The sequence below is a fragment of the Ips typographus genome, linkage group LG2 (genome assembly GCF_016097725.1).
Source record: "Ips typographus isolate SLU linkage group LG2, UJ_Ityp_2.0, whole genome shotgun sequence".
NCBI lineage: Eukaryota > Metazoa > Arthropoda > Insecta > Coleoptera > Curculionidae > Ips > Ips typographus.
This window is the reverse complement of record NC_138423.1, coordinates 5,990,155-6,007,093: the sequence shown is the minus strand read 5'-3', so window position 1 is coordinate 6,007,093 and position 16,939 is coordinate 5,990,155. Positions and strand designations below refer to the sequence as shown.

Sequence of the window (16,939 nt, the reverse complement as noted above, 5' to 3'; positions counted from 1 at the left end):
AATGACAAATTTTATTTTCTGTCAGTGAAAATTAAGTATTTATGTATTTATTACATTTTGCAAAAATGAATTCAGATTGTGAAGAAAATCGGGATATTCCCGAAAATATCTTACAACGAGCGACAGAAGTGAGTGCAGATTTATTACCAGTGAAATCCAGGTTGAGATATGAACAAGAATATAACAGTTTTACCGAATGGCGGACTCAGAAACGAATCAAAATTGTGAGTGACGATATTCTTTTAGTATATTTTTCTGAAAAAGCCAACACTATGAAATCCTCCACTTTATGGAGTCGATTCTCTATGTTAAAGAGTTGTTTGGCAATAAAAGAAAATACTCACCATCAATATCCAAAAACGATTGCTTTTTTGAAACGACAAGCTGTAGGATATATACCAAAGAAATCCAAGATTCTTACAGCAGAACAAGTAACCAAATTTTTATGTGAAGCTTCAGATGGAGAATATCTACTAGCAAAAGTAATTTTAGTGTTTGGCATCTTCGGTGCATGCCGCAGAGATGATTTAATACGTTTGAGTTTAGATGATGTGGAAGATAATGGGCGTTTCCTTGTCGTGTTCTTACGAGATGGAAAAACTCACAGGTCAAGAAGTTTTACCATTACCAATGAAAATTGCAAATTCGATCCCTGTACAATTTACCGTAAATACGCAGATCTCCGCCCTAAACATATGGAGAGTAGAAGATTATTTGTTGCATACCGAAACCAAAGATGTTACGCTCAATATGTTGGGTGCCATACTATCAGTGGTATTCCAAAACTTGTTGCAAAATACCTAAAACTAAAAAATCCCGAAGAATATACCGGACATGGGCTAAGGCGGTCTTCGGCAACCATGTTGGTGGAAAACGGCGGTGATTTGCTCACTTTGAAAAGACACGGAGGATGGCTTTCTTCCAATGTAGCAGAAGGATATTGTATAGAAGAGTCCATACAAAGAAAAATTGAAGTATCACGGAAGTTGTTTAGCCCTTGTAACTTGGAAACTACAACATCTGTAACAATCAATCAAGAGAACCAAAGCACACACGAACACTCCGCTTCAACATCTTTAGCAGAGTCTTTAGTTCAACAAAAAGAAATGCAAAAGGGATTGAGCTTCAACAATAATACGAATTGTACAATAAATATTACTATTAATAATAACGGTTCTGTCCAAAATTAATTTTCTTAGAATTACCTACTTGTATTTTTTTTGTTAATTTGAGTTGTATGTACTTACATTTTTACTGTTTTAAAAATAAAAATAAATATTCCCGATTTTCTTAATAATTTTTTGCGATATTTTTTGTTTATGTTGATTTCAGGTACCTAAGTATAATAAAAAATATCGTTCATTACTCGTCCAGAAATGGATTTTCCGTTCTTGCATGACTTCCCGTGTTCGGCTGCGCCTCACACGAGAATTTGTCACGCGCGCACGGAAAAATCCTCATTTCTGTACTGGTAATGAAATATACTATTAATTCCAAAATTTCATTCAATTAATTTTTTTTATTTTTTGATGAGGGATGAGACCAGACCTGATATGGAAAGGAAGGGCTCCAGAACCGGTTGGAGCCCTTTCGGAAATCCTCAGGCTTCTTGAAGATGAGTCTGTCCCACTAGCATTTTTTTGCAATACTGGTAACATTCCAAAAGAATGGATTACTTCTGAAACAGGAAGCCAAAGCGTGTAATGACTACAGAACAATTAATCTTATGAGTAACATGCTAAAGTTCTTCCTCAAAATGATTCGTCGAAGAATTTATAGGATCTGCGAGGAAAGAGTGTCACATACAAGTATTGTTCCAGCGCTGTAGGGATAAATTACCAGAAAAGGTTCGATAGAATAAAACACTAAAAGATGATAGACGTCTTGATGAATACGAAGTGCGGATGATAAGGATCTTTGAATCATCTTTTACACCTTTACTGGAATCAATCAGCTTTTATTAAAATTTATATGGAAGAATAAACCAACACACTAAACTCTGTATCCTGTCGCCACTTATATGTAATTTCTACACGCAGGAAATCTAAAAAATAGGATTTTCATAAAAGTAGACACTTTTTGTGATATTTGTCAATTATTGTAAACTACGTATCTTTGTTGTAAAAACGTTTGCTTGGTTTGGTCTGATGCATTTAATAATGTATAACTGGTTCATACCTCGATGATTTCCGGCGCGTGCCGCAACTGATCGTGCACGATAAATGGAAAAAACAATATGTTTTGCTTTATTGTGTAAGCACTTTAGGGGTGAATTGCGTGATAACTGTCAATATTCCAACGTCAAGACCTTGTATCCGATCACGCGATTCTCGTTACGCCGATCGCTATTAATAAGTCAAAGGAGTCGGGGTTTTTCATGTATGAGTACTATTCATATTTTATTGATATTGCGTGTCGGCTAATTAGTTTTATTAGATTGTTGTGATAGGAAAAGCGGTTGTATTTTCTAAATTTGCATGAACAATAGCTGTTTATGTAACGCGTTAGTAAAAACTCGATTTTATGTAACGAACAGATTGTGAGGTGGAAGGTCGAAAACGGTGAGATATAGAAAAATTATGTAGAACATGTAGAAACATGTAGATGTGGAATCATATAACGACATTATTATGCAATTTATTATAGTCAGATAGATAAAAGCTCTTTTCTGCTTTAGCTTTATGGCTCACACTGAGGCTTATTATGCCCCCTGTTACTAGGATCTGAGCTGAGGCTACTCCCATCACAGTTCCGCCTCCATCTTCAAAGCTTTAATAAAGGCCAGCAGCTGAGTCGGTTTTAGAGAAGAAATCCTACACACCTATTGTATCCCCTGTTACTAGAAACTGGGCTGAGGCTAGTCTCATCACATTTCCTTCTCTAGCTTCAAGACCTTAACAAAGGCCAGCAGCTAAGAACTTCCAAAATGTGATAAGCAATATAAAAACTCCGAGTGGAGAATACACAAAGTCAGGCAAAGACACCTTGGAAGAACTTTTCAGGGTACACTTTCCTGGCTCAACAATCACAGAGGAACTTTCAGTAACTGAAGGCCTGGAGACTTGCAAAAAAGCCTCCAGAAGCGACTGGAAGGTAGCCTCACAAGTGGTGACCTATGACAAAGTAAAATGGGCAATAAATTCGTTTGAACCGTATAAATCACCGGGACCTGACGGAATACTACCCATAATGCTACAGCAAGGAACAGACTTGCTCACCAGCAAACTAACCAATGTTCTAAGAGCTAGCTTAGCACTAGGACATATTCCAATGAACTGGAGGCAAGTTAGGGCGATTTTCATACCCAAAGCAGGGAGACCATCCGACCTGGCTAAATCATTTAGACCAATCAGTCTCATGTCATTTATTTTAAAAACATTGGAAAAACTGGTGGACAGACATATAAGGGATGGTGTTTTAGTAAATAGACCACTACACCAAGACCAATATGCGTACACAACAGGCAAGTCAACAGAAACAGCGCTTTTCCAGGTTGTACATCGACTGGAACAAGGCCTGGAAAACAAAGAGATAACATTGGGTGCCTTCTTGGATATAGAAGGTGCTTTTGATAATACCTCTTTTAAATCAATCATCACGGCAGCCAAAGAAAGAGGACTTGATGACACCTGCTGCAGGTGGATCAAGGGCATGCTCAAAAACAGATTGGTACACTCTTCACTCATGGGTGAAAGTCTTTCAGTGCAAGTAGCTGGAGGATGTCCCCAGGGTGGTAACCTATCGCCTATCCTATGGAACCTTGTCGTTGACGGACTGCTCAATAAGCTGAGCAGGGAAGGCTTCCATGTTAATGGATATGCCGACGACATAGTTATCATGGTGAAAGGGAAGTTCACAAGTACAGTACGGGAAAGGATGCAGATGGCCCTAAATACTGTAGCAAGATGGACTGCAAGTGTAGGGCTGAATATAAGCCCCACAAAAGCCACCATCGTCTCATTTACCAGAAGAAAAAAATTGGATGGAATTGGACCAATTTATCTTCATGGTGAAGAGTTAACATTCAAGGGAGAGGTTAAGTATTTAGGAGTCATCCTAGACTCAAAACTAAAAACCTGGAACCAGCATCTGGAAAAGGTCATAAACAAATCGGTAACCACATTTGCAATGGTTAGACGAATGTATGGAAAAACATGGGGTCTCAGACCTGGTATGGTGCACTGGGTGTACACCAGGGTGATCAGACCAGCAATAACTTACGCAGCTGTAAGCTGGTGGCCAAAAGTCATGCAAACCACTGCGATACACAAACTAGAGAGGATTCAACGAATGGCCTGTCTAGGCATAACTGGTGCAATAAGAACCACTCCTACTGCGAGCATGGAAGCTATATTAGACCTGCCTCCACTGGACCTAATAATTTTAGGGGAGGCAAGATGTGCTTACCAAAGGCTCCGGGACTTGATTGACCTGCCGGGGAACATAACAACGACAGGTACAACATCAATTTGGAACACAGTAAGGGATCCAATTCTTGAAATGAGATCGGATTACATGTGTCCTAAATATCACATTCAGAGGAAATTTGAGGTAATACTGGATCAAAAATTCTGGGTAAATAATGCGAAAAAACTGACCCAGGACTGTCTAATATGGTTCACAGATGGATCTAGACAGGAAAGGGGAAGTGGTGCAGGAGTTTATGGCGAGAGACCTAAGGTAAGCATCAGCATACCACTAGGACAACACGCCACAGTTTTTCAAACGGAAATATATGCTCTGTTATGGTGCATAGAAGAAAACATTAGAAGGACTTACAAAAATAAGCAAATTCTAATAATAACTGATAGCCAGGAGGCCTTGAAAGCACTGCTTACGTGCAAAACATCGTCAAGACTGGTAGATGAGTGTCTACAGAGAATTACGGAACTGGCAGAACATAACAGGGTAAAACTTGTATGGGTACCAGGTCACTCAGGCATTCCTGGAAATGAAAAAGCAGATGAACTTGCCAGGCAAGGCTCAAATGCAAACATGATTGGACCAGAACCATCTGTAGGCATACCTAGATGCTCAACAAGACGGGTCACTGGAGAATGGATCAACACAAAACACCTGGAACGCTGGAAGACGTACCCAGGAAATAAGCATGGGAAGCAAGCTATTGCAGGACCAAATAAAAATAAGGCTCAAGAACTGCTAAAGTACAGCAGGAAAGAACTGAAAGACCTAACAGCGCTTCTCACAGGGCATGGACCTGTGAGACAACACCTGTCCACCATGAAACTATTCGATGATAACCTGGACTGCAGACTATGCGGGGAGGAAATCGAAACGTTTGAACACATCATATGTGAATGTGAAGCACTTGGTCAAAGGCGACAAACAATCTTCGGGAAAACTAAGTTAGTACTGAAAGAGATACAAAGAGCACCAAGCAAGGACCTTCTTCACCTCGTACGGGAAACAGGGATAATGGACTGGTGTAACTAAAGTACCACAAACATGGGGACAGTACAATAAGCCATTAGGCTTACGTGCTATCTGGAGCTGACAGCCGACAGACCCATGGAGAAAGAAAAAAAAAAAAAAAAAAAAAGGCCAGCAGCTGAGTCGGTTTTAGAGAAGAAATCTCCCCATCATTGATGATGCTGCTACCAAACAAGTTAGTCCTCATGTTTGAGACTGCACCACATTCTCAAAGTAGGTGCTATCTTTTTCATTCCCACAGAATCTGCAGTCTCCGTATTTCCTAGGCCTATCTACTGGGAGGAAACCTCTGTGAGAGCATAGGTTTATTTTGCTCAGTTTTACAAATTCTTTACTCCTTTCCTCTTTGAAACCTCTTAAAAGTTTCTTAGAGTGCACTAATTTACCACAGAAGGGTGCTGATGAAAGGAGTCCCCGTTCCTTTTTTATCCAAAATGATGGCCTTCCCATTTTCCTCAAGTCCTCTGTGTCCTGTAACCTAGAGCAAGGTGACTTTATTATTTCTGCCTACTTTATTCTATTGCATGAATTTCCTCCTGAAAGATACTGGAACTTTTGAGTATTCGGTTCATGGCCGAAACACTCCTGATCCGGTTCCTTTGGGTGTCGTAACATACCATTTAATGGTGTGTGTTCCCAGTTTATTAGTCCACCCTCTCTGGTTGCTTACCAAAGTTATATTTCCTTATAGTATCTTTCGGATAGGTCAGATGTGGAATGCTTTTCGATAGAGATATCCAATAAGATCTCCTCCTTTAACTCCGATCTTAGACATTCTAAACAAAGTTGCCTCAGCGGTTTAAACGCTTATTGTGAGGTCAAACACCTCCATTACCATTGTAAAACATGTTCTCATGGCTCCTGTTATGCATAAGCATACCAGTCTTTGTACTTTGCTAGGGGTATTTTTAGCAGAACCTTACCTTTTCACCTTTTATTTAAAAAGTACGAAATATTAGAATCAGTCATGTAAAATATCTAAAAAAATAGCTGAGTGTCTCTCACTTGAAAATCCTAGTCAAATGTATACTGATCACACCGTGAAAATGATCTTCGGCATATTTTCTTGTTAATGCTGAAGAAGATATATTGAATTGGAACTTGATGAAGGTTACTAAAGGGTATTTAGAAGAAAGTCTAACCAAGAAAAAGTGTGATAAAGAAAGCACAAAACCGAAAAGACATCTTGCGTGGTTATTGGTGAGGCTTCAAAGGACAAATCCATCAAATATGAGAATTGTCAAAATAATGTTTTACATGTTTTTGTAACAAATATTATGCGTAATAATGGTAAATGATTTTAATTGAGAACACATTTAAAAATATTTTAACAAAATAGGTTGTAAACACTTTTAACTTTAGGACTACACATGTAACCTCCGGATATTATGTATTTCAGCAATGACAAAAGTCTAAGAAGTTTTTCGCTTTTCGTTGTGCAGAAGTTTTATCAGTGGCATAAAGCCACGGCAATAATAAAACTGTTAAATCGCAGATAAACCAAATGTTCGGCAATTTATACGGGGAATGTTTCGTTTTTTGTACGGGAAGCTTAGGGTGCGATTTGTCTCCCTTAAGGCTCCCGCTCGACGAATCATATTTTTCGTATTCTCGGTAGGTGGGCCCTCCAGATGACTATACATCGATCAAGTTGATCCACACTCCGCATCAATTCGGAGCAAGATGATGGAACTAAGCCGCTACAACATTTCTGATAAGAGGAGACGCAAAAAGCCCTTAGTGGATGTGTCTCGAAATACTTTATGTATAAAAGAAAACGGCGAATCTCTCGCAGATCGAGCAAAAGCTTCACATTTATAACTAACCTCATCCATCTTCCTCTGTCGCTGTGTCGGCATCCACCGGGGGACTCAAATGCAGCTCAATTTGTCAGAAAATGTAATCAGCAGTGGCGCTTCGTGCCAGTGACAATGGCAAAAATCAAATTATGAACAACGCCACCATCGGTGAATGCTTAATAGAACCATATGTTGTTTAACTAGGTAATGCAGTGCAGTACAGGGTGGCCAAATAAGACAACATGTTTCAAACAAAAAATTTATTAAGTAATGAGGCCACAAGGAATACATCTAAAATATTTTCATGTTTCCAGCGTTGCTGCATCTACGTAAAATCAGTGACAACAACGGATTTTTGTTGGACAACCCTAATAACTAATGATATTTGTTGATTATCAGTTTCTCTCTCCATGTTGTCGTTTTCGAGATATTGACTATTTTAAACATTGGAATTTTCACTAATTGGAAGGTTTACATGTTCCCATCTTTCTTTTAAAAGTATTTTTAAAATGTTCAAAATGTTCAAATTTTGAGTATCTATTTTTTGTTTTTTTGTAAATTTGGAAAATACCATCATAACCTAGATCTTAAAAAAATCTTAAAAAAGTAAGATAGGAACATGTAAATCGTTTTGCTCTATCTTCAAGCATTAGTGTGCTATAGCCTTCCAAAAAACACTTCCACTTGAACAATATTGTGGAATTCAGATATTTTGTGATACTCCTGTTTGTTAGAATATGATAAAGAATGCCAGATGATGAACTTCCATTGATATACACCAGGAACCAATGAATTCTATTTTGTAAAGAAAACCTAATATAAATATAAGCAAACTTTATCGTATTTTAATAAAATGCTAAGTTATACAGGGTGGTCCAGTTTTAAGTGTCAATAATTCACCATTTGATAGCTAATCAAAAAATAAGTTAACTTGCATTATTTCATTTTTCTGAAAAACGTTTCCTAAGGAAGATACAGTCCTCCAAATTTCAATTTAAAAAATCGTTGTATATTTTAAAACTGAACATCCAAGACTTGTGAAAGTCCAAATGTGTACTGAATAGTCTAAAAACTTTTTTACTACTAGGAATAGTCTTATGATTCGCTTTCTCAGACTGCCATCCTGGTTGAGTGTCTGAAACTGGCATTCAAGAACTAAAAAAGTCCGGAAATCAAGACAAAGATTGTATTGTGCATGAAACTCATTTTTTACTACTAAAAATAATATAAAAGTTGACTATTAATACTAGAACTGACTTTACTAGGACTAAAGAGAGTCCAAAAGTATATTTTCAAGACTTTAATTGGTGTACAGGGTGCTGCATTTTCGATGGTTTTACGGGGTACAGAGAAAACGGTAATAGATAGAAAAAAAGTAGCATACGTGTTCCGATCTCATTTTCTGAGCTGAGATGACTGGCGAAGAGTGGGCTGCGCAAACTTCTTTTGTTTCAAAGATACGGGGGGTTTTTGAAAATTGGTCATTTTGGAACATCCTCTGTATTTCATTTGCTATTAAAGTTATCAAAAAAGGAAAAACGGTTTCCGGTAGAAGTTTTGACGTAGAATCCAATGGCGTAGCCAGTTTTTTTCTATTACGTTTAGTTTCTGACATATGACACTAAGTTATATTTTTTTAAATGGAACACCCTATATATTTTTAGTTCATTTAATTCTGTTTATTTTTCCCTTTTCAACGGTGTATTACAACATATAAGTTTGTAGAGGTTAATCCTGTTATTTTAAAAAAAGGACCTTTGCTAAGCTAAAAAAAAGGCCAATATCTAAAATACCAAACAAAATCGGAAATCATATAAACTAACACATCAGAAAATTAAATATTTTTAATAAATCTTATTAAAAATCTAAGTTACAAACAGTTCTACCGTCACTTTAATAAGAAAAGTGGCCATTTCTATTTTCTTCTATTTTTAAGGTAGAAGTTAAAAAAACTGTTTATAAACGACATGAAACATGTTAATATGAATATAGCCAAATTTGGTTTCGACTGTGGGTATTTTTATACATATTATTTAGCACTTTTTTATTAAGGAAACGCTTTTTTTCTAATTACGAAGATTAACGTTTACAAACTTATATATTTTAATACACCGTTGAAATAGTAAAAATCAACAGAATTAAATGACCTAAAAATATATAGGGTGTTCCATTTAAAAAAATATAACTTAGTGTCATATGTCAGAAACTAAACGTAATAGAAAAAAACTGACTACGCCATTGGATTCTACGTCAAAACTTCTACCGGAAACCGTTTTTCCTTTTTTGATAACTTTAATAGCAAATGAAATACAGAGGATGTTCCAAAATGACCAATTTTCAAAAACCCCCCGTATCTTTGAAACAAAAGAAGTTTGCGGAGCCCACTCTTCGCCAGTCATCTCAGCTCAGAAAATGAGATCGGAACACGTATGCTACTTTTTTTCTATCTATTACCGTTTTCTCTGTACCCCGTAAAACTATCGAAAATGCAGCACCCTGTACAACTCAATTTTCTGGACTGGACAACAAGTCTAGAAGTAAATTAAATTTTCGGACTATTTCATTTCTAAAAATTAGTTCTCAAGACTATTATTGTAGCATTTGGTACCAACATTTTTTACTTTTATTACTGAAGAAACTTGACTTTTGGAAATAGTCTTAAACTCGATTTTTCAGTCTTAAAAAGCACTAAAAACAGTCTGAATTTCTTAGAGATGCTACGAACCTATGAGTGTAGAAGTCAATTTAATAGTGAAGAAGCTTGAAATAACATTTTCAAGACTATGGTCAGTGGACACACTGGCTTTTAGGCCTGATAAGTCAAAAACTTTGTAAAGATAGTATTGAAACTCGATTTGAGGCACTGAAAACAGCGTTAAAACACTAAAAACGATTCTAGTTTATTAAGAAATACCCGAATTTTTAGCACTGAGGTGACTAGAAGTCGATTTAATAGTGACAAAGCTTGGAATGCCATTTTAAGTCTATGAAGAATGTAAAAAATGTTTTTTAAGTTTGCTCTGTCAATAACTTGGTGAAGATAGTCTTGAAACTCGAATTTCCAAGCTGAAAGCAGTTTTGAAGCACTAAAAATAGTCCAGAAGTCGAAGAAAATGAAAAGCAAAGTAAAAAGCACGAAAAGTTCGTTTTCAAGACAATTTTTCATGAATCTAATGTCAATGTCCTGCATCTAAGACTATTTTCAAGACTAAAATATTGAAATTTTGTCTTCAAATTATGAAAACTTACTTCAAATGCAAATTTTAAGCTTCTGATGTCACTTTTCATTAGTTCAGTCACATTTTGGGGTTCAAGTCAATTTTTAAGGTTTAAATGTATGAATTTGTAGTAACAAATTGTTGGGTTAGGTTACTTTTGGGTCTTTGACCGTAATAACGTGTAATAAAGTGCTTGTTCCAAATTTGATCAATATTGCTCCAACGGTCTGGCAGTTATGACAAAAAACCGATTTTTTAAACATAAATTAAAAGGATTGTATTTTCCTTTCAGGAAAATGACATAATGAATGTCAACTTATTTTTTAATTGGCTATGGATTGGTGAATTATTGACATTTAAAACTGGACCACCCTGTATAGTCTAACAACTGTCTTGATTTAAACTTTCTCTTGGTTAATATATGAATTAAATTTGCTAGAGATCTTGGTTCAGTAAAATTAGCATTATAGTTTAGAACAGGCTTATAAAATGTAATCTTCCGTGTAATCCGGATGCTTAATAAATTAATATTATTTCAAGTTTCGTTTTCTCTCGAAACATAAATGATTTTCACAAAGGGATAAATAAACATTTTTGCTAATCTATTATGATAACTAACTTGATAATGAATTCAACAGATATGACAACGAAAACTTTCTTCAGCTACTAAACTTCCTTTGCAAGTCCTTTTTTGATCCGATTATTAATATTTTTACCTTTCAACGAAGGTATAACTAATAAATAACAATTTTAATTGATTTATTACACAAGTCAGAAAAATTTATTATAATATTATCAAAGGATTTAAAGGCGTTATAAGCATGTTTACTGGCTGTACATTATCCTATTGTATGTTGAGGCGTAAAATTTCTCTAATATTCAAATCGGCCCTTCGCGCCCTCGACCCTCCTAAATTATACTCCCTTGGGTGTATAACGCATAGCGTTGCGCTTATGTTATGCATAAGCAGAAGCGTGCCTAATGGTTCCTCTAATCGACTAGTCGGGGTTATTTGATTCGCGCATTATGTAATTTAATTCGAAATTTACTTAATGGTTTAGAAGATTATTTTAGCCATTTAATAAAGGTTTCAATTAAATAACTCAATTTAAAAAGGACGCTGTCATAAATTATTATTTTATTTTATATTTATTACAAGCTCCAAGAAGAGTATTTTGAGTTAGTTATTAACAACAATCAAAAACTGGTATTCCATTATTACTCTGACCCAATCAATTATTATTAATCATACAGAGGGGTTAAAAATATCTAAACAGATTGGAGGACAAGAATAAAAGCAAACTTTTTGTAGTAACATCTATCTGAGAGAGTAACATTTTTTGCCAAAAATCGATTGCTCTACAGGGTAATTCAAATTCGACCACCACCTCGAAAAGTATATAAGATAGGAGAAAGTTTAAATTAGGGCAAAGTTGCTCAAATTAAAGTTAAACCAAATACCGTTTTAAAAATTTAAATTTCCCTAATACTTCCAAAGATATTCGAAAAAACTGAAATTTTGATTTTTTGTTTTTCTTTATTCCTAACCTTATTTGAAGAGATATGACAAAACCGAAGAAACCCTTTCATTGTCACTTTTTCCTCTGTCGGTAGGTTTAATTCTGATTTCAGTGATGTATGACAACTTATGATTTGTTTCATGAATGACGAAGTAATTCAATAAAAACTAATTTTACTTCAATAAGTTGGCTTTGAATTTAGGACTGCACTACTTTCAATTAAATTTTTTTTTCAAATGAAAAACTTCCTTACTAACTTTTACACATTTTTATTATTTTAAGATTTATTAGAAATTTAATACGAGCACTTTGAGAGCAAATCAACGTACTTACTTTTATGTTTCCAAGTGAAAGGTCATTATTAGAATCCGGATTAAAAAGCAGTAAAATCGTGAAAAAAAGCGCTTAAAAAAATTATTTCCCTCAAAAAAGGATCAAAATCTGTAAAATGCAAATATTTTTACTTTTTTTTGAGTTATAGAAATTTTTTAAAGCTTTTAAACTGCTTTAGAAGTATACGAAAGATTTTTGACATAGAGACATTTGGACAGTTTAAAGAGCATTCTGAAGGTTCTGGAATGCTTTAGAGGCATTTGGAAATTCTTAGACGGTTCTATAATTTTTTTGTTTTGATGTCTTTTGGGAGCATCTAGACTAGTTGAAGAGCATTTGGAATCTTTCAGACTGTTCTAAAAGCTTCTGGAAGCTTCTAGATATTTTTGAAAGGCTTCCTTACTGTTTTAGAAGCATTTTGGTGTTTCTGCAGTGTTTTGAAATCTTTTTAGACTACTTTAGGAAAATTGAAAGTTCTGGACTGTTTTTAAGGCATTTGAAACCTTGTTTGGTTCTAGAAACTTTTAGAAGCTTTTAAACTGTTTTAAAAACATACGGAAGCTTTTACACTGCGTTGATTTTTTTTAAAAGCACTTGAAAGCCTTTAATGCGTTCTAAAAGCCTTTGGAAACTTCTAGACTGTTTTGGAAGACTTTCGACTGCCTGAGAAGCATTTTGGAGTTTCTGTAGTATTTTTTTTTGTAATTCTAACCGTTTTCGAGATATTTTCCAAAAACTACTTTGATGCACTTTTAACCGAAAATTAGTTCAATACTTTAACACCCTGTAGCTTGGTTATTTTTGTTCAGGGTGGTTTAACCACTCAAACAAATCACTCTTGAACTGCTATGTTCAGTGGGGTAGAGCAAAAAAGTGTATCTAAAAAAATTGTGTACAGGGAGAGCAAAAATACTGATCCACTAGCAATTTTGTGCACACCCTGTATACAGGCAACTGTATTGAAGTTCAAACGTTACGTTAGTTTGGTTTAGTGGACCATAGGAACAATTTTGCACTCTTGTAGTTTTTATGTAAATCTAACCGTTTTCGAAATATTTACTAAAAACCACTTTAATTCAGGTGGCGGTCAGTATAGTAGGCCAGGAAAAACTTTCATTTTGACAAAATTTGGGTGCATTTTTCGAAAAAATCGCGAATAACTTGATTATTTGAAACGTACCGTATAGACACATTAAATGATCGTAAGTGGCTAATGATTAGAGCTATCACGTGACGTTGAGCGGGCACCGCTAACTTGCCCCGTTTGGCCGCTAGAGGGCGTCAGACTTGATTACTTTTATTCGGACATTTTTCTAAATATCTCGAAAACGGTTTGAGTTAGAAGTGTGAAATTTTTACCAGGTATGCTCCTCAAAGCCCCCTATATAACAATATCTTTCATTAAATATAACATTTTATCATACAACGCACCGGTCGACCTTTAACTAGATTTTTGACATTTTTAAAGGGGGTTACCCTATAAATTTTTCGGAAAATTTTTGAATTTTGAAAATTGTCTTTAACTGCCTTAGTTAGTTTAGATTTGTGGTAGAAATGTGACGTAAAGTGTCATTTGTGAAAATATTATTTGTAAGGGTCTTGAAAACTGTTAAAAATGTCCTAATTTTAAAGTCAGTGACTAAATGACGGCAATTACAGCAAAACGGGCACTTTAAGACTACTTTAGGAGCATTTAGAAAGTGTTTACAGTTTAAAGAGCACTGAAAGTTCTAGACTGTTCTTAAGGCATTTAAAACCTTGTAGACGAGTCTAGAAACATTAGGAAGCTGTTTAACTGCTCTAGAAGCATACAAAAGCTTTTAGATTGTATTAGAAATCTTTTGAGAGCTTCTATAGAAAAGATTTGGAAGCTTTTCGACTGTTCTAATAGCTTTTGGAAGCTTCTAGACTATTTTGTAAGCTTTTGCAAGGAATTTTGAAGCTTCTATAGTGTTTTGGAATGTTTTTATGCTTTTTAGACTACTTCGGAGCATTTGGAAATTATTTGGTCAGTTTAAATTTGTAAATTGACACACCCATTTTGAAACAGATAATTGGTAGGTATGTTTTTGTCTCTCAGAAGTCTTCAATATCTCAATATAGCTATTGCAATTGTAAATTAGCCTATTCAACTTAAAACCATACAAAAAATAGCAGCAAATAAGCACAAAAAACTAAATTAAGCACAAAAAGACGAAAGAAGCAAAGAAAGCTAAAAAAAATTTGTCAAATGACTGTTTTTGCTTAAATCATTCACATTAGATGTCAAAGGGTTGCTTTTATTATTTACAAAAAGTAAAATTCCTAGAAATCTGGACTCTAGTCATCATTTTGAGTTTTTTTAAGTTTTATTTAGTTGTACTACAGTGGTTCAAACTTAGAACCTGGTTCAAGTCAGAAACGTCACTTTGACAGCAATACAATTCATATGGAAAAGTTTAAGTACCAGTCGCAGTTCAACTGAACTAGTCTTTTAACTGTGATTGTATAACCGGACCTTCGTGTAACTTAGATTGGCCTTAGTTTTTTAAAAAACACAAAATGTTAACACAAATGAAAGTTTTTCCTAAGATGCTATACTTATTGACCGCCGCCATGTTGGATTTAAATCTGTCAAGGTGGCCATTTTTGGATAAAAAGTGTCAATAAAAATGTTTTTTTCGGTTTTGGGATATCTCTGCAAATAAATCAAAATTTTAGTTTTTTTCGGATATCTTCGGAAGTACTTGGAAAATCGTAGTTTTGAAAACGTCATTTGATACAGTTTGTCCTAATTTATAAACTTTTTCGTATCTCTTATAGTTTCCGAGTTCCCAACGGTGAGGGTCGAATTTGAATTACCCTTTATATCTAACATTACTGAAGACGATTTTCTGGACGGCCGTAGATCCGGACCATTCATTTTCCATTCTGCGGCTTTACGTTTTATACGGGATGCGGTTTCTTTTCGCTGACCGAGGCGCAGCGAGTTATTGGATCCTATCCCGAACCCGCCAATACCGAACATCATATAAATTCCGGGCAGAGCGGAATAACCGTCAATATTCTAGATTATGGGGGGGAAAAGCGGCAGGGGAGCAACAAAGTGGACAGTCCATTTCTGTAAAGCGAACGTCGGACCCGCCCTCTGACCGGCGTTGTCAGAGAGAGGGACACAAATCATGCGAACGACAGACTTGCAGGATATAGAAAATAGAGCTCTTCCAGATAGATTTATTTAGTTCGATCCGGAAAATGCATTTATTGGTCGATTAAAGTCATACTACAGTATGTTGGTAAATGCATGTTTACAAGCCGTTAATCGGATTTCAAATTCACGAACATTTTTCAGATAGTCGCTAACTTATTCAATTAAACGCCCGAAGCAAGCGAAATCTGTTTAAAACTATAAAAGCCTGAACGATCAAAAACAAAAACATAAACCAGTACTTCATAGCGTAACTGCACCTGTATAATGTGCATGAATTGGCTAAGCCCCCTTTTATTTAAACCGCTCCTCCTCTATAAGCGAGCTCGCTAAAGTTTTCCAATTTAATTTCGCCTCCATGAAAATGTGATTTTATCAATTCATTCGTAATTCTGTTATTCAAAAATTAAAATGCCAGGATAATAGTCACGAATCGCAAATATTTTATGAGCCGCAGTTAATGGATTCTGTAAACATAGCAGTAACTTAGTTTTTTGGCTTTTTAACCCTATCGCATTTCAATTATGAATTAGGTAACGATCGATATTATAATTCTCCTAAAATGTTAGATTAGATTAGAACTATGATTTTTAAAAATTTTGCTTATTTCTACTTATTTGTGAATTATATTTAACTCTAGTCTATTTAAAAACTAGAAAGAGAATTAAACAAAAGTTACCAAACAAAATCCCTAGATTTGATTTATGAGTTTGAGTGGCATTGGCATAAGTTTCGGATCCAAACGCGTTATGATCCGAAAAAATCACATAATACCATAATTTTAAAATCACATGGTCACGTTACTTTTGAATCATAACGCGTTTGGACCGAAATCACAAACCAAAAGAAAACTTAGAAAACGGTTATGATTTCTGCTGTGTAAATCATATCGCCAATCACATTCGATCACTATTGCCAACCTAATTCACATTCACTCCTCCTAGTTCTAAAATAGACTATTGAACAAGATGTTTTTTTATGGTGTTCTACTGGTTAAAGAATCCTAATTAATCATTATGATCTTAAAAATGTCTTCAAAGAAATAGAGAATACAAACGTGCTTAACGATAATGTAAGACAATTGCTAGGACTAGAAACTTTACACTATTTTCCACTAAAATAAAAAAGAAATGTTTTTCTGCAAACTGGAGTGGCTGGGCTGGTTAGTTGTTAATGCTAACAAAATCATTACAAATCACTACTGGCATAGATGAAAAAAATGTATAATACTTTGTTTATCCCATATGACCGCTTCTTTATGAAACACAACATTAACAAACACAATATTAACAGACTGGGACATGTCATCAATAAAAGCCTATTTCCATGTTGTCAGGGTTATTGATTTGTAAAAACCTCTTTCTTCTGACGGTTGATTTTGAATAGCTTTAAAATTGTAATACCTGTATTTGAAGAGATACAAGGAAGTTA

At 35.1% G+C, this 16,939-nt stretch overlaps 1 protein-coding gene and 1 long non-coding RNA gene across 2 annotated transcripts in view; one reads left to right on the top strand and one right to left on the bottom strand.

The window, feature by feature from the left end:
- The window catches only part of LOC145724813 (uncharacterized), a 118,668-nt gene that overhangs the window by 49,089 nt on the left and 52,640 nt on the right, over positions 1–16,939 (top strand). The gene's annotated exons all lie outside the window — the stretch shown is intronic.
- LOC145725016 (uncharacterized) lies at positions 3,350–3,899 on the bottom strand. The gene is made up of 2 exons (XM_081973532.1): positions 3,579–3,899; positions 3,350–3,516 (listed from the first exon to the last, which is right to left on the bottom strand). Exons 1-2 carry the CDS (start codon positions 3,837–3,839, stop codon positions 3,469–3,471), a joined length of 309 nt encoding a protein of 102 aa, XP_081829658.1. The 5' UTR covers positions 3,840–3,899; the 3' UTR covers positions 3,350–3,468.